At 42.6% G+C, this 25,002-nt stretch overlaps 1 protein-coding gene across 1 annotated transcript in view; it reads left to right on the top strand.

The window, feature by feature from the left end:
* Positions 1–25,002, top strand: part of tmem145 (transmembrane protein 145) — a gene marked incomplete at its 3' end in the record, with an annotated part of 222,919 nt that overhangs the window by 161,946 nt on the left and 35,971 nt on the right. Inside the window, exons 8-10 of the mRNA XM_083886994.1 lie at positions 11,273–11,341; positions 11,907–11,987; positions 13,258–13,336. Coding sequence (XP_083743120.1) covers positions 11,273–11,341; positions 11,907–11,987; positions 13,258–13,336 — 229 coding nt within the window. The remainder of the gene's footprint in view (positions 1–11,272; positions 11,342–11,906; positions 11,988–13,257; positions 13,337–25,002) is intronic.

Consider the following 25,002-nt stretch of genomic DNA (forward strand, 5'->3'; position numbering starts at 1 on the left):
TCTCTCTGAGTTATGAAGACGAGAGAAACGTATTTACCGCAATTTTGGGATGTTGCACCCTTCACCCTTCCTCTTCAAATCAGAACATCCACAGTTTGTTGCTCTGGATCCCACAGCTGCTTCCTCCAGAGACGCCAGTCTGACCTCCATGGATGCCATTTTGGTGTCTGGGTACCTATGGAGTAGATGTGTTAACATTTTATGCTCTTCAGTATTTGGATTCTACAAAATTACAACTCTACTTACTTTTGCTGTTCTTTCAAGGTCCCAATTGACAGCTGTGTGTGAGTGGCACAGCTTTAACGTCTGTTTGAGTGGCTGTGTGGATATAATGACCCTGGAAAGGAAAATAGTAAAGATTAAAATAATATTACGGATCATACAAAAAAGACTGGCATTACTTTACTTGAATCTTCGTCATATTTACAATAAGTTGTTCTCTACTCTAAAATAATACACGTCTTTAGCTTTAGCTGCATATCTCAAGTGTTTCAACATATGTAGGATAATAAACACACATTTCCTGCACGGCCTGTAATCAGCTCTTAAGGCCACATTATACTTCTCCGACTGCGTAATGCGTTATCCGGACACGCGCTGCAACTTCCCGCCCGATCAGTAGGGGTCGCTGCGCAAGGTTGTTGTGCTTCTGGCTACAGTGAGCAATGGTGTCCGAGAGAGAAAGAGAGAGAAAGACTGTTGTTGTTGAAACAGTGGCCGTTTCTCACTTTTCTGTGTAACGGAACGCAGTTTTAAGAAATTGGCCATTTAGAGTCTAAACATGTGCTGTGTGTGTTAAGATATGACATATTTATAGTTTGGCAGCGGCGTTATCGGCGGGGATGAGCTCTGTGGACGCTCAACCTGTCCTGAGGACCAATCGTAGCTCTTGCCGTCTCCATTGTCCCTTGACGGAGTGACGGACACTTAAAAATTATTTTGTGCAGTCGGAGACGACGCAGAGGCTCTCTGACAGGTTCTGCGACGACGCAGAGGACTCTGCGTAACCTACGCAGAGCACTTTACGCAGAAGTATAAATTGGGCTTTAGCCTGGAGAACGTTACGCTTAGCAGCGTGAGAGACGCACACATGCAAATGAAACATGGGCTTAGATAATGAGCTTAGCACTTAGCCGCCTATCTACACGACAGAACATATACACAAAGACAGTTTCATTTTTGGAAATACAACTTGAACTGCAGGTAATCCACCAGGTATTGTTGACACTGTTCCTTCGTTTAGATGAAGTCTTCTGCTGAGTCCGGCATGGTACTGACCGCAGTTTAAATAACACTTCTCTGTGAAGTTGTTGGCACACACACAGAGTTTTTTTGGGAATCTAGCAGCGGCATTCCCATCAAAAATAAAATATATCCACTCCGCTTTTCCGTCCTCATCGACGGGAAGAATGTGGAGTGTCTGGTGTTGGTTATTACAACCTAATACAGAGCAAGCACTCGCTGATTTATTATGAGCCATGTTCTCAATTGATGCGCTGAGCAGGCTGACGCTCTTCTCTTCATTTTATTTTACCGGTATATGCATCTATAGGTGCACTACCGCCCCCTAGGTGCACTACCGCCCCTATGACGGACCATTTGACCCTCTATCTGAACCAAGACCAGCTGTTATAAAGCAGTTTTTAGTTGTTAATGTCATGTCCAAAGCCACTGCATTCAAACATGTCCTTGCTAAAGTTTCTTGGCCTCATCTCCACCCAGACAGACATTTTAATGACAGCCAGAAGAAGATTGGAGTTTGCAGCGAACAGACAAATCACACACAGAATGGTTTCTCCCTGTAGAACACATTGCTGGAAGATGTGTTGTAAACACATCCACTGTGCAGTTAAGCTGGAACTCTGTGGAAACTGCTGAAGTGTAAACATTAAAATTTTTTCATATGTAGAACCTTCTCTTCTTTTTTGAGGGCAGTTTATATAGATATTGTTATACAATATAAAATATGTTTACAGTTTTAAACTGTCAGGCACAATTATAGATATTTTAAGTTATTTTCTTATGTTTTCTCATCATTCATAGTAAAGTTACCATGAACAACTGGGAATCTACACACAATGTTGATACATGGTATTGCTTAGTTCAAAGGTGTGGTGGTATAATCCAGTTTTAACCACATAATATAGTTAAATAATACTCCAATTGTTCAAAGAAATAATGGCTCTTCAAAATGTAAACTGAAATTCCTTCTACAGGGAAACAAACTAAGAAGAAAACTTACATCTATTGAGCAAAACTCAATGGCTCCTTAAGCCCAATTTTATACTTCTGCGTAAAGTGCTCTCCATAGGTTACGCAGAGGCTCTTCGACAGGCTCTGCGTCGTCTCCGACTGCACGAAATATTTTTTAAGTGTCCGTCACCCTGTCAAGGGACAACGGAGACGGCAAGAGCTGCGATTGGTCCTCAGGACAGGCTGAGCTAAGCTGCTCTGTGCCGGCTCACAGTGTGCACCGAGCGTCCACAGACACGGAGCTGATCCCCGCCGATAACGCCGCTGCCAAACTATAAATACGTCATATCTTAACACACACAGCACATGTTTAGACTCTAAATGGCCAATTTCTCGCCTCTGATTATCTTAAAACTCAGTCCGTCACATAGAAAAGTGAGAAACGGCCACTGTTTCAACAACAACAGTCTTTCTCTCTCTTTCTCTCTCGGACACCATTGCTCACTGTAGCCAGAAGCACAACAACCTTGCGCAGCGACCCCTACTGCTGATTACTGCTTTTAATGTTTCCCACAAAAGAGAAGGGGAAGTGTCATCTTTTTTGTTGGACTCTATAAAGTCATCTATTTTTTGGGATATCATTTCACAAAAAGGTCTCATCAGCCAATAGATTTCTGTCCAACTTCCAAGAGGGGTGTTCAAATAAGTAATAATTAGCAGAGGATATTGCCACCTTCATCTCCGCCTGCTCCATCTGCGCCCGAGGAAAGTCTTCAAACCTCCCACCGGCTGGTCTCCTCAACCCGCTCTCCATTCCCCGTCGTCCTTGGTCTCACATTGCCGTGGACTTCGTCACTGGTCCTCCTACTTCCCAGGGCAACACCACCGTCCTCACCGTGGTTGACCGGTTCTCGAAGGCAGTCCACTTCATCCTCCTTCCTAAACTGCCATCTGCTGTTAGTAGTGAACCATGTTTTCCGACCGAGACCCCCAATTCTCATCCCAGGTATGGAAGGCCTTCTGTTCCGCTCTGGGAGCCTCGGCCAGCCTATCCTCTGGCTACCATCCCCGGTCGAACGGCCAGACAGAAAGAGTGAACCAAATGGAGATTGCTTTGCGATGCGTCACCGCCGTCATTCCTCCGATTGGAGCTTCTTCCTCCCCTGGGTTGAGTACGCACACAATTCGCTCACCTCTGCCTCCACTGGAGTGTCCCCGTTCATGGCTTCCCTCGGCTACCAGCCCCCCCTGTTCAAATTCCAAGAGGACGGAGTGGGAGCGAGTACACTGGCTTCTCCAACATATAAAACTACAATGAAAGGCGGGTACAACCAGCTGTGTACCGATTACGCAAAAGGATACTGGTATACTCAGCCAGATGTAGGGCTGGCTGATCCAAAATGGTGTCCATGGCGAACCGCAACAAACCTCCCGTCTCCGCTTGAAGCAGCTCCGACAGATTGTCACAAGGCTACCAGCGACGAAGCGGACTCTCGACCTGCGCATGCACGAAATGGAGACATTCATTGCTAAAGCACCGCCTATGATGGTCAGTAAGGATGAAATAAAAATGCAGATTTTCTCCATTGAATTTGGTGGGAAGGTGGCATAGTTTACATAAAAGACTTATTGTGGGATAATGTGACAAAAATATTGTTAAGATAATACAGATTCAAGCGGGAGAGATTCTATTCAAGGACCCTTTTGTTAAGTAAATCTTTTTCTTGTGTTCCCATTGGCAGCTTTGTTGTCAGTGAGAGGGAGTCCATGTCTCAAGCCAATTGTCAGTGCCATGAGTGCTGACTATGTGTCAGCATCTTTTACAACCACAAAAAACCTATCCTTTAAGTATCCTTGGGAGCAGTTGAGAGCCTCTTGTCACAAATCATTACTTTGTAGAATCTTTCCCTGTGAACAGATTTTATTATGGACATATTTTTCATGAGATCTCTGCAGCAACTGCTTCAGAATTAAAGTGAATCAGATTTTGTTGGGGGCCACACGGAGGAATTGTGCACACTTCCCTGCGCTGTCTGAAATCAAGTCTGCTTTTCCAAAGGCCGACCTTTCTGCTAAAAAGGAGAAATATGTGTCTGTGATTGCATCTCTCATGACAGAATTCAACAAGAGTTTCCAAGATGTTTCTGTCATTGAAAAACAAACCAAGCTGTTCTCGACCCCCTTCCTGGTGGATGCAGAAGAAGTGGAAGAGAGTCTGCAGTTAGAACTGATTGAAATGCAATGTGATGATTCTCTGAAGAGTCAACATCAGCTTCTCTCCCTCCCTAACTTCTATCAGAGTTTGGATAATGCCAAGTTTCCTCTGATGAGACGCCACGCAAAAAGAATGATGAGCCTGTTCGGCTCAATATACATATGTGAACAAACATTTTCTCTGTTAAATCAGAACAAAAGCAGACTGAGAACCAGAATGACTGATAGCCATCTCTGTGAAGTCCTTCGTGTCTCAACCACCAAACTTTCTCCTGACATATCAGCCATCCTTCAATCCAAAGCACAGCATCACTGCTCCCACTGAGTGCAATGTTCTTCACATTATAGGTGAGTTAGAAATACAAACAGTATTCCCATGTCAATATGTCACCTCTAGTGTGTGGCCCTTTGTTTATTTTTCTGTATTTGGCCCTCACTAAAAAAACTTTGGACACCCCTGCCTTAAAGCATTTGAACCCTAGAAAACCGTCTGGTCCGGATCACTTGGAACCAAGGTTTTTAAAATTAGCAGCAGACTTAATAGCCGAACCATTGACACATCTTTTTAATCTCTCATTGGCTTCTAACAAAATCCCTAAGAGCTGGAAGACTGCTTATGTTCTACCCCTACTCAAAGGAGGGGATCCAAAAATTTTAAATAATTACAGACCACTCTCAAACCTCTCAGTATTAGCAAAAGTGCTGGAATCCCTGGTTAGTGAGCAGGTTAAAGATTATGTCCATACTCATCAAATATTATCTGTACATCAATCAGGGTTCCGAAAAAATCATAGTACCACTACTGCTGCCATGAAAGTTTTAAACGACATCATAGATGGCGCCATCTTGGATTTCCAAGATGGCGCCGTGCTAGCGGCAGCTTGATACAGCAGCTCTCTGTTTGTGTTAGTTCTTCTTCAATTTAAGCACCTTTTTCTTAATTTATTATTTTTCGCATTAGGAGTGACACTTCTCTAACAGTTACGCCATGTACTCCGCTAATTTTGCGCGGTTTATGTGGCTCGTCTGTTACTTTTTCCTGCTTTTTGGTGGCGTGGCAGACGCACAGCGGAGCGAGGGCATTGTTTACACGCGCGACCAGCTGATCGCGCTGAGGGAGCTGGCTCTCCTGATCACAGCACGGCCTGAAATTCCGAAGGAACTGCAGCGGAAGCGGCGGGGCTGCAGAGCCGGAGCCAAAGGGAGAGCCAAAGCGAGGAGGTACAAACCAGCAGTACCTGCAATAATCACGGGGAATGTGAGATCCCTGGGAAATAAAACGGACGAGCTCTGCGCGCTTGTGAGGAACAGCTGGGTGTTCAGGGAGAGCAGCCTCATGTGTTTCACCGAGACATGGCTGCACTCACACTTCACCGATCACAGCGTGGCAGTACCGGGCTTTAAGACTGTGCGGGCGGACAGAGACGCTGCGCTGAGCGGTAAGAAGAAAGGGGGCGGCGTTGCTGTGTACGTGAATGAGAAGTGGTGTCACCCCGGACATGTTTGTGAGAAGGAGCGTCTGTGTAGCCCGGACATAGAACTTTTGGCTGTGGGAATGCGCCCATACTACCTCCCCAGGGAATATACCTCCGTGATTGTTGTGGCTGTTTACATCCCTCCCTCAGCTGATGCAATGGCAGCAGTAGACAGTGTCCACTCTACTGTGTCCAGATTACAGACACGGCATCCCACTGCATTTATTACAATTACTGGGGATTTTAACCACACCAACCTGGACTCTGTTTTACCAACCTTCCACCAATATGTTGACTGCCCCACCAGAGACAATAAAACAATAGACCTTTTGTATGCTAATGCTAGGGATGCATACACAGCTACTGCCCTTCCCCCTCTTGGCATGTCTGATCACAACCTGGTCCAGCTGACTCCCAGGTATGTTCCTGTAGTGAAGAGGCTTCCTGTTGCCACCCGCTCAGTGAGAAGGAGTACACAGGAGGCTGACATGGCTCTGCAGGACTGCTTTGAGTCTACAGATTGGGATGCGCTCTGCATGCCACATGGGGAGGACATCAACTCCATGACAGACTGCATCACAGAATATATCAGGTTCTGTGAACTCACGGTTCTCCCTGCCCGGACTGTCCACTGCTACCCCAACAACAAACCTTGGATCACCAGGGATCTGAAGACCCTCCTCAACAAAAAGAAAGAGGCCTTCAGAAATGGGGACCGGGAGGAAATGAAGAAGGTACAACGTGACCTGAAGGAGATGCTGAGGCAGAGCAAAGACACCTACAGGAGGAAGCTGGAGTCCAAACTCCAGCAGAACGACATGAGGGAGGTGTGGTCCGGAATGAAGACCATCACCGGATTCAACGTGAAGGAGAAACCGACAGAGGGCACCGTCGAGAGGGCTAACCAGCTGAACCTCTTCTTTAACAGGTTCAGCACACAGACTTCAACACAGCCCCCTGCTGCCTCCTCCACATTTCACACCTCCATCCCTCCCCCCCTGCCTCTGCTCCTCCACCCTCTGCCCCCCCTGGAGAGCTGCTTGGACACAGTCTCACCTCCCCCCCTCCCCTCTTCCCCCCCACCCCTCTCAGTGACAACCAACCAGGTCAGAAGACAGCTTGAGAGACTGCAGCAGAACAAGGCTGCGGGCCCGGACGGTCTCAGCCCCAGGCTACTGAGGGCTTGTGCCACCCAGCTGGCTGCGATCCTGCAGCACCTCTTCAACCTGAGCCTCCAACAGGGGATGGTCCCAGCACTGTGGAAGACATCGTGCCTGGTTCCTGTCCCCAAGACAAAGTCATCATCATGTGAACCCAAGGATTACCGTCCAGTGGCCTTGACGTCGCATGTGATGAAAGTGCTGGAGAGGCTGGTCTTGTCTCACCTCAGACCGCAGGTTAAGTCCTCACTGGACCCGCTTCAGTTTGCTTATCAGCCCAATCTGGGGGTGGATGACGCCATCACCTATCTGCTGCATCGAGCTCAGTCTCACCTGGATGGTGCTGGAGGCACTGTGAGAATCACTTTCTTTGATTTCTCCAGTGCTTTCAACACCATTCAGCCACTGTTACTGGGGGAGAAGTTGCGGAAGGTGGGGGTGGACATGCCCACCATCTCCTGGATCACTGATTACCTGACAGGCAGACCACAGTTCGTCCGACTGGGTCGTGGTTTGTCTGATGTGGTGGTTAGTGATGTAGGAGCCCCACAAGGAACTGTGCTGTCCCCCTTCCTGTTCACCATATACACCTCAGACCTTCAGTATGACTCCGTGTCATGCCACCTGCAGAAGTTCTCAGATGACTCTGCGGTGGTAGGGTGTATAAAGGATGGACATGAGGGGGAGTACAGGACAGTGGTAGCTGACTTTGTGAAGTGGGCCAGTGAGAACCACCTGCTTCTGAATGTGACCAAGACCAAGGAGATGGTGGTGGACTTCAGGAGGAAGAAGACAGCTCCACAACCGCTGACGGTGCTGGGGGAGCACATAGAGATGGTGGAGGATTACAAATTCCTCGGTGTGAGGTTGAACAACAGATTGGACTGGAAGGCTAACACCAGTGCTGTGTACAGGAAGGGGATGAGCAGGCTCTTCTTTCTGAGGAGGCTGCGATCCTTTGATGTATGCAGCAAGATGCTGGAGTTATTTTACCAGTCTGTTGTGGCCAGCACACTGTTCTTTGCTGTGGTGTGCTGGGGGAGCAGCATGGGAGCCGGTGAAACCAGCAAAATCAACAAACTGATTAAGAAGGCCGGCTCCATCATTGGCTGCAAGCAGGACACCGTGGAAACGGTGGTGGAGAGGAGGATGCTGAACAAACTGCTATCCATCATGGATAACTCTGATCATCCTCTCCACCACATCCTCCAGGCTCAGGAGAGCACATTCTCCAGGAGATTCAGACAGCTCCGCTGTCACAAGGACAGATTCAGGAAGTCATTCCTGCCATCAGCCATCAGGATTTACAACTCATCCCTGTAAAACTGACTCTGCTCCATTGCACAACAGCACAGTGTATAATTTATATTAATATATTGGACAGACTACATTAGTCTCTCCTTTATGTCATTGCACCTGATCCTATGGGTCATTCATTCTTCACTTTTTGCACTATTTTCTTTACATACTTTTGTACACTCATTTATTTATGTTGAATTCTTTTCTTGTATTGTATTTTGCTGCTGTGCCACAACAATTTCCCCTTGGGGATGAATAAAGTATTTCTATTCTATTCTATTCTATTCTATAGAAGCTCTAGATAAAAAAACAATATTGTGTGTCTCTCTTTATTGATTTATCTAAAGCGTTTGATACTGTGGACCATAACATTCTGATACAGCAACTTATTAACATTGGTTTTTCTGATCATACTGTTGGATGGTTTGTCAACTACCTCACTGACAGAACTCAGGCTACTCAGTTTAATGGCTTTACTTCTGGAATGCTTACAGTGCGTAAGGGAGTTCCCCAGGGCTCAGTTCTGGGACCACTTTTATTTACTTTGTACATTAATAGCCTTGGTCAATGTCCCAAATGCAGCTTTCCATTTCTATGTGGATGATACTGTTATTTATTGTTGTGCATCCTCGCTCAATAAGGCTTTTGCGTACATGCAAAGTGCTTTTGATCAAGTGCAGGCTCAGCTTTGTCAACTGAAGCTTGTTCTCAATGCTGATAAAACCAAACTCATGGTATTCTCAAATTCCAAGAAGATTGTGTTAAATCAGAATATTTTAACTTCCGAAGGTAATGCAATTGAGGTTGTGTCTGTATACAAATATTTGGGATTTATGATTGATGACCACATCTCTTTTAAAATCCACATACAAAACCTGGTAAAAAAACTGAAACTCAAGTTAGGTTTTTACTTTAGGAACAAATCTTGTATTTCTCTTGAGGCTAGACGACGACTAGTCGAAGCTACAGTCTTGCCGGTTCTTGATTATGGTGATCTGTTGTACATTAATTCATCAGCTCACTGTCTACATATGTTGGACACTGTATATCATGGAGCTTTGAGGTTCATTACAAACAGCAGAGCCTCATCACTGTACGCTGTACTCAAAAGTAAACTGGCCTTCTCTTTTTAATGCGACGACTTAGCCATTGGTATGTGTTTATCTACAAGGCGATTTTAGGTAAACTCCCTTGTTATTTGTCATTGTATATGTCCCGAAAATGCGTCCCCCATGCGTTAAGGTCTCAGGATATGGTGCTTATGACTGTTCCTCAAGCTCGTACAGAGATGGGTAAAACAGCTTTTAAGTTTTTTGCGCCGTTTTCATGGAATAAGTTGCGAGCAGCTCAAGCTTCAGGATCTAATAACTCTTAACGAATTTAAAGCTGTTGTCATGAGTTTGAAGTCGGACTCCATCGGAAATTGTGAATGTTTTTAGTCAATCCTATTTTTTATTTTTATGTTTTACTACCGCACTTAATACTGAACTTGTATTTTGTATTGTGTTTTATGTGTAACTGTGTTCTGCTGCCCATCCTGGCCAGGTCTCTCTTGTAAAATAGATTTTAATCTCAATGAGACTAACCTGGTTAAATAAAGGATAAAAAAAAACAAAAAAAAAAACAGCCTTTGATCTGACATCAGATGCGACAGGACAATCGATATAGATATAAATCTATGTGCTGATTCAGATAATTACATAAATGGGGATTGTTGTTATTATTTATTGCATTTAAATGTGCCTGGGGAGGGGAACATAGGTACAACCCCTCCTTGAACCACAAACTGCAGACCAAGGTAAGCCCATATCAGTAGAAACACGCATTTCTCCTATGGATATCTATATTTAATATATTCAGATATACCAAATAAGAAATGAATGTGCGTCATCTGTGCACACGTAGTTGAACATGCTCTGGAAAAGCGTATATTCCTGATTTACAAAAAGTATATTTGTTAATGGATTTGTCAGAGGATTATGCTTCAGCAGGGGGTGTGCACGACTGTGCCAGTTAAGACCTGCCTTTCAAACGTGCTAATTATAGATGCAAAAATAAGAACCGCAATCAGTTTCAGGTTTCATAAATCACTTTGGCCGTTAATAACATATTTACATTTTCTTTTCCCAGCAAACGCAAAATTGTGTGTAAACGTCCCACATTGCAAATGCATTAAGGCAGGACCGCTAAATGAATTGCGAGTGCTATTTTGCCCATCTGAGAGACACAATCCTTGTTGCATCCTGTTAGTAGATGAGCATCAATGCAAATTTGCGTGTGCAATCCATTTTGCACGTGTTTTTGCATATGCAAAGCTTTAGTAAATCAGGCCCTTAATGCTGAAAAATCCAACCGCAGCATACACTCTGTCTACATACACTATTTATTCAGAGGTTCCAATTAAGACTATGGATTGTGAAAAGTAATGTTGATGCTGTTTTTTGTCATTAAATGAAATCTTGAACGATTGATATTTCAGGCTAAATAACAAAATTATCTGCATGACTATATGCTATCAGGTGTAAGATGAAATGAAACAACCTGAATAAAGGCTCCGTTTAGAAGCTGTTCTGACACTTTCACACCATCTTCCTCTGCAGATGGAGTTTTTGTTTTTTTAATATTTCTCAACTCTTAAAGGGCCCCTACTCTGTGTTCCACAGCACAAGGTGGATGAATATTAATGGCCATCAATTTATCTGGCCTATTCCCTTGTACCGCCTTTTCTTCTGTCTCTCACTGTCTGCACTCCTCGCTCTCCTTTGCCATCTGTTAGCATATCTCCATCCCTTTTATCTTTCTCACACACACACACACACACACACACACACACACACACACACACACACACACACACACACACACACACACACACACACACACACACACCACCACCTCTATCTCATTCTGTTTTTTTTCTCCCCCCTGCAGATAATCTGAAGGGAAGACAGCTTCTTCACACAACCTACAAAATGTTTATGACGGCGGCAGGTGTGGAGGGTGAGAGCTTCTGTCCTCAACACACACACACACACACACACACACACACACACACACACTGAGGATGACAATGAGCCCCTTGAATGGCTGCAGCATCTCATACCTTAATCCCCACTTCAAGGTGCAATATTATCACCGTTATTAGCCTTTGAAATGAAACTATTGCAAACAGCCATTGCTCAGTCAAGCGTATTTTGTTACTGATGAACATCCCCTTTTTTCCTCCTCTCCCCTTTCCTTATCTCGCTGTCCTTTCTTCAAATCTGTTCTCAATTCTCCTGCCATTCCACCTCTTTTCCTCTCTCCATCTACTCCCACCTCTCTCAAAGCCTTCTGCTTCCCCTTTTCCCCATCGATGCCTCCTCTTTTCTGTCTCACTCTTCTTATTTCTCCCCACTGTCGCCCCCCTGCCCCTTTCCACATCATCTCTCTTTCTCCCCTAGCTCTTTCTTCATTTTTTTCTTTTCTTCCTCTCTCTTTCATTGCTTTCTCGTCTCTACTTCTCTCTCATCGATTTCCCTTATTTTCACGTATCTGTCCTCACTACATCTTTTCCATTTGGCAGTGCTCAGCCTGTTGTTTCATTGTGTCTACTGGGGCCTATATGCAAGAGATGGAGTTGGCAACGGCAGCTTTAAAATACTCGGTAAGTTCATCTCCTTCATTGGCCACTGAATGTCTGACTCACTGACTGACTGATTGATGACTGGCATTACCTCTATGCTGGAAAATCAGCCCCAGTCCGAGCAGAATAAATGATTTGGATGTGAGCAGCTGTGCTGATGGGCATATACGTATAGTGTCATGTATGATTTTGTATGACTATATGAGACAGATGTACAGACGTTTGTAAACTTTGTGTAAACAGATCATTTTAGGCCCAGAACACACATTGTCCTGAAGTTCGGTCGATTTGCACACTTTCTGAGAGATTACTTTCCTTATCTTACCAGAAGGTGGCGTTTGTCTGTATCTGTATTTGGTGGCAGTGCATATAAAATGGTGCATGAACATTATATCTTTATTCTCTATACACAGTTTATGTTATTATTGAGATTGAGTCACCTCCCACTTCCAAGAGGCGTGACCAATGGACATAGATGAAAATGCCTCCAAGCTGTCAGCCAATGACATAGAGATGTCCTATATCAGTGTCTGCAGAAGTTACCAAGATTGTTAAATTATAGAATTTAGTGGAGGATGTGCTCAGAGGGATGCAGCAGTGTTCTGCTGACACTAAATTACTAAAATCTTTTTCATTTTAGGCCTCGTTGAATCCCTGAGTGCTAACAACTAAAAGGCAATACATGTTTTCAATCATTATTGGAAGCTTTGATTACTACTAACATTACCATAAAAAGTCTTATGTTTCCCCTTAGTGACAACAAACAGGAAGTTAAGGAGCTTGCTTATATTTTAACAGAAGTTGTAAGTGACACTCTGTGCATATGGTCAATTGCCCCCAAAGCCACTGGCCAGATGTGGCACTCATACACTGCATTAACAAGGGCTATGGACAATCATAGACCATCTGGCTGGTGTGTCCTTGGATTTACCTCACAAGTACCAAGCCTAATTAATCAGTGCATATCATACACAGCCGTTATTCTGAAAAGAATAATTATTTTTTTAGAAGAATACATTTCTTAAAAGTTTAAAGTAGAAGAAAAAAGGTTAGGAAAAAAAAACAAGCTTTGTCTGATGATGATGATGTTGCTGACCCCTGCACTATGGTGTAATTTAAGAATAACATTAAAGTATAAACATATTCAGCCACATCGGTGTGGACTGTGGACAATACGGGTCATGTTTCAGGAACTACCTGATTTTACCTTTCCCTCAATGTGTTTTTGGAAAAAAACATAACCATATTTAACCCCCTTTTTCCGTCTCTTCTGGTCTCTGCCTGTCTCCAGGGAAATTACTGTTCTCCATCAGTTTCTTGGTGTTCCTTCTCATGCTCATTCTGCTGGGCAAAGGTTTCACTGTCACCAGGTAGGAACTTTGCACTTCTTCCTCTCTTGTTTATTCAAACCCTGTAAGGCCTGTCTGTGGGTATGTTTATGCCTTCCACTGTCAAACCTCGCTGTCACCGTCGTAACACCATCTCGAGCCGGTGTTGACTGTCAGTCAAACATTCACTGAGAACACTGGAGCCGATGGTGTGGATCAACATCTGATGCACTCTGATAGTGGTGGAAATCTTTCTAGGTACCCAAAAGATTTATTTCGATTGTGCAGCAGAAATGTATTCATTTAATGATCAATAATGAATTGATATTATTGTTAACTAATACAATAAGAACAATATCTCTATAGAGGCTGCCATTTTGGACCACCATGTTTTTTACAATAGCCCACTATGGACAAACTAAATATTTTTTGAGTTTTGATGCTAACTGAAGGCTACATAATTTCTCCAACATACTTAACCTCTTCTTCACGGGGGGCAGCGTCACACACAGCGACAAAAGCGTCATAAAACCATATCTAACTTAAACAAACACAGACACGTTGCATACCCACAGAAAGGTCAGAAACACAGCTAAAATCTCATATAAACCATTCTTATGTTCACGAAACACAGCTAAAACACTGATGGATCAAACCAGCTGGAGCAAAAAAAAAACGTTACAACGCACACTTTGAAAAGCGGCACCAGATCGTCAAAACGTGTCGACTGGACTGGATTCCAGCGGTACCATTTTTATCACTCTACGACCAAGAGTCATGGATCCAGCCCCAAAATAAGAGCAAAACAACAACTGACTTTCAAGAAATACAAGCAGAGATGTTGTCATACCTTTGCTTATCAAAACAAGTTATTTCCACCGGAACAAAACCACTTCTAATGAAGAACTACACTTTCCAGCATGCTTTTGGGACTATTCCCGGGCTGATTGATCATTACAGAGCGACATAAGATCGTTCTGATTAGAGAAGGGCGAATGTCCGCACAAATGTGTCATATGCATTTGTGTCCTCTTGACTCGCTAATGAAGTGATTCACATGCATTTGGAGACTGGGTTCTGATTCTACCGGTTGAGAGGTTAAAAACGAGCTGTCAATCACCCAAATTGACCAAGGTAAGCCAGAGCTATGGCGCTGCATAACTGAAGACGCTGCAGAGTCACAGAGTTGTTATTACGCACCGCACAAGGAGCATCCATTTACAGCGAGTTTTCGTACTTTTTTTTTCCAAACAAGTTCTTTTTAGACCAATAGTGACATGTAAATTAAATTAAATGGGTTTTAATAATTTGGTACCTAAGAAATCTCAATTGGCACAGATGGTGCCGAACTGTGCCAAAGGAGATGTCTAGACATCTCTTTACTAAAACCTCTGCAACTTCACTCTGCTTCACTTCAACAGCATCAGACTTTGTACAGCTCATGTCCACATGTTGTTAAGATCCTACTGCATATTTTAAAGGTGATATTTGCTTTAAAATGCAATATTTTTTTAGGTGAGAGAAAAAAAATCCTTAATTAATACTGTGTTCCATACACAGTGGCATCTACAGTGAAACGTACACCTCTGGTGGAATCTCACAAGTGTTATATTTATTTTGATACCAAGATAATCCACACAGAGCTTTCAACTGCAGAGATTTACTCTATTTAGTTTGGGCATGTCATTTTCGAGCAAAAGAGGGTCAGGGAAGAAGAGGTTAAGAGGTGAAGGATATTAAGCTGCAGCTTCACCGATAAATGTTGCAAAGTAATTGTACACACTGTACATTTCTTACATATAGCACCTTTAATTTGCGTCATGTGAACTCATATGACAATGGTTTGAATGTAACCCTTGTTGTGAATTTCTCTGCTTGATGAATAAAGTATCTATCTATCTATCTATCAATCTTGTTTGTGTTTAAAAGATACACACTACAGCTTTAACTATGAGTCTATATAAGGCCTCAGCACAAACAAGCAGACATTAAAATAGGTACAGAATTATTATTTGAGGTTATTTTTTATCATCCATTCATAATTATTGTTGAAGGAAAAATAAAAATAATACAAAAAAAATGTCCAGCTGCTTCTGAAATTATTGTTATAATTATAAAATATTATATATGACCCATTATATAACCCATTATATAATTATATATGTTATAATTTCTCCCACTTGATCCCCAGACGCCACTCCCACTCGCTGTGTGGGTTTAATGTGTTTATTGTGTTTATTGAGTCGAGGGCTGTTCAGTGCACAATCAACAGCTAGTTAGGACCCAAAAATGAAACGTCCTAGCACGAAGTGCGAGGAACCTATTGTTCCTGTTTTGAGGGGGTTAACATGCGTAAAAGCTCTTGAAATTTTGCATGGAGGCTGGGTTTGCAAAAAATGCGATAGTGGCATAGATCCCCAACCCATGCCTCACCCCAGGGCTCTATAGCGCCCCCAGAAGTCCGGTGACCTTGAGTGTCTTGAAAGGCGCCTTAAATATAATGCATTATTATTATTATTATTATTATTATTATTATAATAGTCAGACAAACGTAGGCCGATCTGGACGAATCGTTTTTTTCAAAATTGTTCAACTTAAAGTTTGTAAGAAGCCACTACATGCTTCAAATCACAGTATTGTGGGTCTTAAAACCATAAACTTTCTATTTGAATTAAGGTTGTTTGATTGCTGTGAATGATTCCTATTTTGGGTGTGGCGATCTCACATTCTAGAGCTTTTGTTGTTTTTTCGGCCAATCAGCTGACGGTCTCAGTGACCGCAGGTCTCAGTGCATCACACGGTCACAGCTCCGCAGTCCACACCGTCAGTGTCACGATGTCCGGGACTGAACACAGTGATAAAGTGCAGCTTGTCAGTCTCCTCTTCTCAATGAATCCACTCAGCAGCTTGTTAAAACATCGATAATACGTTTAAAAATAAATGTTAATGAGCGACGAATAAAAAACTAAAATCTTTCTAATATTTTGTATATCTAAAATAATATTTTATAAACTGTAAATGAAACACCCTCATTGTCTTCATTTATTCACATTTCTCATAAAGTTTTCATGTCGTACGGTTCACTGACAGTAGCGCCGTTCCCGAGAAGCCATATGACCGCGCTCGTACACAGCTGTGACGTCACACTGGGAGATAACATTTGTCTGGGCTTTTTATGGCCTTTAGGAATGGTTTTCAAATATGAAACTCCATGAATTAAAAATATATAATATAAAGATTTATAAAAGCCTGTGTCCACGTCTCGACGTGTCCTGTGGACACTTTTACATGCGCCTCTTTTACTATTGCGATCAATGAAAAAATTGCTTTTTGGGCCCCATGGGATTTTTTGTTGCAGTACCCACAGTGGCCACCATGCAAAATTGTCTTCAAGGCAGAGGGGGCGGAGCTCTATCTAGTTCATATTATACATCCATGAGACAGACACAGCACTGCTGTGAGTGGACTGTTAGCATTTTAAGCTAGCGATCTTTATACTAAAGTATTAGCAGACTTCATCGTCACAAAAACAACAAACAGATGATTATTCAGCGACAAAAAGAGAGCAGGACAGACACAGTAGTTGTCTGAGATGATGACATGACGCCAGCACTGCTCTATTTCCTTATGGTGAGTTTTCATCTACGTAACGTGTGCCACAAGTGTGCTGATGTGCTTGAATCATGTGTGAATGACACAGCTTTTTGTATAAAGTATTGACTGTGATGCTAATGATTCAGCAACAATCTGAGAGTTAGTACATCATCAGCTCATTCAGGAACAGATTGATCCATACACACTACACCACAGAGCCACTTCAATGTGTTTCATTAGTGTCTGCGGCAGCAAGGCAGTTTGACAAGCACAAACCACCAAACACTTCCAACAATAAAAAAGCATATTTAAGAGACCGAAGCATTGCCTGAGCAGGAGAAAAAATGCAGGAAAAGGGTCACAATAACAAAAAAAAATGTGATCAACTGACTCAATATCCTGGTTGAATTATTTTAAGGCAGAGGTGCACGAGACAAGGCATCTGCCAGGACATTGTCTTTTCCTTTAATATGACGAATGTCAAGATCATAACTCTGTAAAAACACGCTCATTAAATTTTGGCACAAGGCGCAGACTTGCCATCAAGTCTCTGCCCTCACGGTCTACCCTTCTTGCTACCTCTGATCACTGCCATTATTCACTCCTCCCTCACCTCTGGTTCTGTACCGTCCACTCTTAAATCTGCTGCTGTTAAACCTATATGTAACCCCCCCTCCAAGAACGGTGAGGTTTCAAGTATTATTAATACTCTCAATTTGAACAAGTTGGACCAGTAATCAGAACTCCATGAAGTCGCTCATGGAGCCCAGGAAGGAACATCAATATTAACCACACTCACACAAAATTGAGTTCTCAACACTGTATTATTAGAATACTCAATAGAACTCAATAGAACAACAATATGAAAACAATACAATCGATTTAACAAGAAAAAAAATAAAGTGCGCACGCGAATAAAAAAATAAAAATAAATAAAAGAAAGTGTCCTCTGTGGTTGTTATGTTAAGTCTGCTGTTTTTTCTTCTTCTTTGAGCTCTATATTTTATTTCGTTGGGGCCCTTTAATTTGTGTGTATTTCGTGGTCCTACCACACCGCCGATAAAGAAGGTAGGTAATTCATCCGCTGTCCATCAGCTCTGGCTCGCCATCCGGTTCTCTGGATCCTTTTCTCCAGCTGGAAGCCGCCTCGTGGCTATCTGCTGCTGGTCTCCTTTCACTGAAGTTGGCGAAAACACAATGGATTCAGCTACTGCAGTGGTCAAAATAAACGTCAATGGATTGCTGTCAGTAACTGCAGTGAAGTGATTACCATAGAGATAGTCACAGAATTTTTCAGCAACTGACCACTTAAGTGCCAAAAATTCCAGCTTATGGGCTGGGTATCGGCTCTCACTTCTCGATAGCCCTCTGCTCGCATAAGCTATGACACGGAGCTGACCTTCCTGTTCTTGATAAAGAACGGCACCAAGGCCGCTGGTGCTGGCATCAGTGTGAAGTACATATGGCTTTTGAGGATCAGCGAAGCCCAAAACAGGAGCAGTAGTAAGTGCTTCAATGACATGCTCGAATGCCTGCTGACAAGCAGGTGTCCACCGACCTCCAAAGGGTTCCTTTGGGTTATGGTAAGTCTGATCAGTTTTTCGTTTCAAATTGGATTTCTTCTTCGGAGGTAGGTACCCAGAAGTCAGGCAGTGCAGGGGTTTCGTGATGTAAGAGTATCCCCTCACAAATCTCCTGTAGTACCCAGCAAACCCCAAGAATGACCTCAATTCTCGCAGATTCTGAGGGACTGGCCAAGTTTTAAGAGAAGTGATCTTCTCAGGGTCAGTCTCAACCCCATTTCTAGAGACGACATGTCCAAGATACTTGACAGATGTCTGGAAAAAAGTGCACTTTTCAGGTGAGAGTTTGAGGCCAAACTACTTAAGACGACCAAGAACCGTCATGAGTCGAACTTCATGCTCCTCCAAGGTCTTTAACCCTGTAAGACCCAAATTAAGAAAAACCTAAAAAAAAAATTATTTGACCATTCAGATGTTGTTGTAGGAGGCCTTTGATGCAGAAATCAAAGAGTTTTTGGAAAAAAAATGTTTATGTTAGTTTTTACAGAAACGTTGTAATTTTACAACGTTGGGCTTTGGTGGTAGCAGAATTTCTGTGTTTTTACTCACTTTGTCTGAACAACAATTCACAACAACTAAGGGTTTATTTGCAAGTTTGATTGCTTACTTAGCTCCATAAATGTATATAACATTTAAAAATAATCACACATTAGTCATATTTTTATGAAAGCATTTATTAAACATAAATACATAAATAAATAAACAGGATTAAACTCTATCTTATTCTAGCAACTTATTCATTCCTTTTTTCTTTTCATGACAAACTTTCATTGTTAGTGAAAGTCCTAAAAACAGTTCTTGTCCTCTGAAAAGCAAAGGCACTTGCTGCATTGTGTGTTGGGGAATCCTTTATTGCAGCATCCTCTCCCTGTCTTCATGTCCTTGTGTACGTCCAATGGCAGGTGTGCACATCTCTTGGATGGTCTCTTCTGAGCATTCAGAGGCTTCATGATGTCACTGTCTGTGTTGCTGGACTCTCTTTGCCTTAAGATGAAATCCAGACCAGAAAAATCTGTGTTGGGTCTGATGAAATATTTCTTCGGCCAGTGACACCTGTCACGGTGCATGGTGTTTTTATGTGTTTTTGGCTCGATGTCGACATAATTATCAGCTGGACAGTCCATGGGTGGTTGGTTTTTTTTGTCCACTTGTTGACAAACATCTTCATCTGAGTCTTCATCACTCTCATCAGCGTCATTGAGATCCATCTCAACTTCACTCTCTCCAGTTTGGATGATATCTATCGCATCCTGCACATTGTATCACGGCTCTTGCTGGTGGCATTCTGGAAAAAAAAGCAATGAATTAACACGTATAAATATGCTTTGTATATTGTAGTACATAATCTGAAGGAATAGATAGGGTGGTAGACCAAGTCCTCTGTGTAGAAATGTTTTCAAGGCAGACAATACTGTCTGCTGATTGTAAGTCGCTTTGGACTGAAGCATCTGCTAAATGCCCTTTATGTAAATGTAATTGTCTTAGTCTATGGTCTCTACTTATCATACTAAAAGAAAAACATGCAAACCCCCACTTACATCCACACCACACATTCAGGAACATTTACACCTTTCCCAGAACTGAATTGTCTGTTGATATCCTCTTTGTGGACAAAGACATGGGATTTTAGCTCAGTTTGATCAAATTAACTAGGTATTTTTTTAGACATAAAACTTTAAAAACACTCAAATTTGACCAGAACACAACACAAGGGTATAATGTATGTAATGTATACTGTTCATGTATAAAGAAAATCCTCTGTTTCAGGCAGTGATGTTGTGGAGTGAATATCACCTGTCTCTGTCCACTGAAACAAGCCTGATATTTTTGCTACCACCAAGACCCAGTGTTGTAAAATTACAACAATTATGTAACAAGCTCTAAATGAAATTAATGCATCTATTCCACAATAACTAAATATGTACATGTTCTACACATTATAATAACATCCAAAAAAAATATAAAAGACATTTTACTTACTTTAATCTGATGAATCCAGTCCAATGAAACTAAGAGATTTTGTTCGGAGGAAATCTTGAAAAGTTGTGTGCGTTCATGGCCATAAAGTGGGACTTATAAACACATATAACATCCACTAACATTGTTAGACTGAACAATAAGACCCAATGACTATGTACATGTGGTAAAAAACCAGATAAAATATAACAGATTGTTTTTAGGGATGGCTAAAGTTAACGTTGTAAATTTACAACCGTGGGTCTTACAGGGTTAAGATGATCAGGTCGTCTAGGAAAACCAAGACCTCCCTCAAGTGCATGTCACCCATACATTTTTCCATTAATCTTTGAAAAGTACTCGGTGCATTAGTCACACCCTGGGGCATCCTATTCAATTTCCAAAACCCAAAAGGGCATACAAATGCGGTCTTAGACTCTCCTCGACTTCATTTTGGTAATATCCAGACTTTAAATCAAGGACCGAAAACCATTGAGAACCTGAAAGTGCAGAGAAAAGGTCGTCAAGCTTGGGAAGCGAATATGCATCCTTTATTGTCTGCAGGTTCAGCTTGCGATAATCGATGCATAGTCGTACTGTACCGTTCTTTTTTCTGACCACCACAATTGGGGACGAAAAAGGTGACTCTGATTCCCTTATTACCCCAGTATCGAGGAGCTCTTTGATATGCTTGCGAACAGCTTCAACATCAGCTGGGTGTATTGGTCGTGGCCGCTGCTTAAAAGGAGTCTCCTCTGAAAGTTTAATGTGATGTGCCACTTTATCTGTTCGCCCAAAATCTAAGTCGTGTTGCGCAAACACTTCTGGCATGCTATGAAGCTGCTGGACAATGCGCTCCTTCCACTCAGGTGGAATCGGGGACTCCCCAAAATTGAAGTGCAAGTTTGACTTCTGAGAAGACTCAACATCGGTTGGTTCACTTACGCAGTGCTGTTGGGACAAGACGCGCTGGTAAGTACTGATGTCTGCAAGTTTACACCTTGCAGAGAGGACAACATCGTGTTCAGATACATTACTGACAATGACTGGTAGCTTAAAGGGTTGCTGGTTGGGAAGATCGACCAAGCAAGTCTTCACTATTAAGCCACCAGGCAAGGAAGATGAAGATGGATGATCAACAACAACAGTTTTCTCATTCTGGAAGTCATTAGCTACAGCAATGCCCTCAATGACAACAGTCCTTCCAGCTGGAATGACCTCAGGGTTTCTGCCTTGTAGCTTCACCATGCCATAGCTACCGCTAGCCTGTCTGCGCCTGTGTTCAAGGACCTTGATCACAGCTTGATAGCCATAATGGGCTGGCTCTCTCTCTCTCTCGCTCTCTCTCTCTCCCGCCCCGTGCCAACAATGCCTCACGCTCTCTGCGCGCACAGGTTTAAATGACAAACAAACAGATGCTTAGTGCTGATCAAAAGTTTTGTGCAAGTGATTTAAGATCCTGACTCTTGTCTTAAATATGACAGGCTTCGTTCAGTGATTGAAACAAATATATAAAGATGAATGAAACGTTTACATGCAGAGCGCTCACTCGCAAAGCAGTGAAAATCGGCCGATTCCGATCACTGGCCGATATTTCGGTGGATCCCTAATTCCGACCATCCTAGACACTTTTGGACCGTCAGTTGTGGACAATTTTTGTCAGAGCGATTGCCTCAGGCACATGCAGCGAAACAGCGCGATCTCTCCTCTCTCTCTCTGTCGGCCTGTGTGACGTCATCACGTAATATTACAGCCTGGCGCCGTCTGCTCAGGTATCCACAGTTACTCCCATAAATGCCAGCTATCACTCACACACATACATACTGAATAACAGACTTCTGTAGCTTATGAAGCCTGGGCTACATATACTTAAGAAACCCGGTTTAGACCCCAGTGACTTTTATAACCTGCGACTGATCTCCAACCTACCATTTCTCTCCAAGATTCTGGAGAAAGCAGTGGCTTCACAGATACATGCACATCTCCATAGCAATAACCTTTATGAACAGTTCCAGTCTGGGTTCCGCCCACGTCACAGCACAGAAACAGCCCTCCTTAAAATTACTAATGACCTACTGTTGGCAGCTGACTCCGACCTATTATCCATCCTTATCCTCCTTGATCTGAGTGCAGCCTTCGACACAATCTCCCATACCACCCTCCTCGACAGACTAGCATCTATTGGCATCTCCGACACGCCCCTGGAGTGGTTTAAATCTTATCTCTCTGGCCGCACCCAGTTCATCCAGTTGAAAACCTTCACATCCCAACCGTCTCCCCTCTCCTCTGGTGTTCCCCAAGGCTCTGTACTTGGCCCCATCCTGTTCATTATCTATCTCCTCCCCCTTGGTCAGATCTTCCGCAAATTCAATATCCACTTCTACTGTTATGCGGATGACACCCAGCTCTACCTTTCTTCCAAACCCACCTCCACCTTCCCGCCCTCCTCCCTCTGTAATTGTCTACAAGAAATCAAAACCTGGTTCTCTTCCAATTTCCTGAAACTCAACAGTGACAAAACCGAGGTTCTCCTCATAGGTTCCAAATCCACTCTCGCCAACACTCCAAGTTTCACCATCCCCATCAATAACTCCTTTGTTTCCCCCTCCCGACAGGTTAAGAGTCTGGGTGTTGTCCTTGACGGCACTCTCTCATTCCAGACCCACATCAATAACACCACTCGGTCAGCCTATTACCACCTACGCAGCATCAACCGTCCCGCCCATCCCTTACTCCCAACTCCACTGATATCCTGGTCCACTCACTGGTCACATCCTGCCTGGACTATTGTAACTCCCTTCTTATTGGTCTTCCCCAAAAGTCCATTTATAAACTCCAATTGGTTCAGAACTCTGCTGCCCGGATCATCACCAGGATCCCTTCTATCAATCACATCACACCTGTTCTGCAACAGCTTCACTGGCTTCCGCATCGATTTCAAAATTCTGCTTCTCACCTTCAAGGCCACCCATAACCTCTCTCCCCCATACTTCTCTGACCTCCTTCACACCAACACCCCTTCCCGGACACTAAGATCTGGCTCATCTATCACCCTCATTGCGCCTCCTGCCCGTCTGACCACCATGGGGGCCAGAGCCTTCAGCCGATCTGCCCCCCGCCTCTGGAACTCCCTCCCCCCGGCATCAGGAACATTGTCTCATTGGCTATCTTCAAATCCCATCTGAAAACCCACCTTTTTAAACAGGCCTACTCCCTCTAACTCTCTACCCGTTGCTACCTTTTGTTATTTTTTTATTTTGTTGTTGTACGGCAACCTTGAGTGTCTTGAAAGGCGCCTTAAATATAATGCATTATTATTATTATTATTATTATTATTATTATTAATAATTACAGGGAACATACAAATCAATTATGTATCAAATCACTATTCCCAAATGGAGAGCAGGGGCACAAACTGAGAGGGAATGATTTTCAGGTAGAGAAACGTACGAACTACATTAAAATCCTTTACCGTGACGGTTGGGACACCCCTTAAATGCAGATATACGTCTTCAGACTGTGGGGGGCAGAATAATGTGAAAGCTGCGTCCAGTTTGTCAACTCCAAAAAGAAGAACACATTTACATTACGATTATTTATTACGAGCCGTTTGTCAGTCAAGTTATTAGGTTGTCAGTTAGTTATAAGATGATACTCATACAAATACAATAAAACACGGACATATTCAGCTGACAGTTACAGCACACCACGGCTTATTGAAAAGTAAACAATAGCAAACGATCGATTGTCCTCACCGGCCGGCTATTGACAAAAGATCGTAAAATGAAAATAAATGTTATGCAACAATGACGTAAGTAATCCATAAAATGGCCCTAAACTAAGATAATACAATGGTTTACATAATTTTTATATCTCTATTAACAAAGAAAATGCATTCCCTTACTATAGCCAGCCTGCTAGTTGCACTTCTTGTTTCCATTTCATATTCACAAGGTTGTGACTAACTGTTTCTCACACGATATGCCAAATTAAAAGATAGAGATGGTTCATACATGTCTGAATACAAGGTCATCACACAAGCATTCCCACAAATAGTTATCCCCCCCGAGTACCATATGTTCCACAATAATCAGATATCATAATACCGCTATTAATGCCGATATATCGTGCATCACTAATTTAATCCATTAATTATTTTCTCGACTCATCAAGTATTTTTTTGGTCCATAAAATGGCAGAAAATGTTGATCAGTGTTAGTCAAACCTGGAAATGATGATGTTCTCAAATGTTTTGTTTTGTCCACAAACTGAAATGTATCAGTTTAAATGTTTTATTTGTTATATGGAACAAAGAAACCAGAAAATATTCTAATTTAAGAAGCTGAAAAATCTGAAAACTTGTTTTAATTATGGAAAAAAAACAACTCAAACTGAATACTGAATCAATTATCAAAATAGTTGATTGATTTAATTATTGATTATTTAATATTATTATTATATTATTATCGATTATCAGATAAGATTCACATTTTTATGCATTTCGATGCATCAGAACTTGTGGACCTATGTTTTTTTTAATGATTCATAATTAAATAATCGATTTACAATTGGAGG

Source organism: Microchirus variegatus (genome assembly GCF_963457635.1).
Source record: "Microchirus variegatus genome assembly, chromosome: 1".
NCBI classification, from domain to species: domain Eukaryota; kingdom Metazoa; phylum Chordata; class Actinopteri; order Pleuronectiformes; family Soleidae; genus Microchirus; species Microchirus variegatus.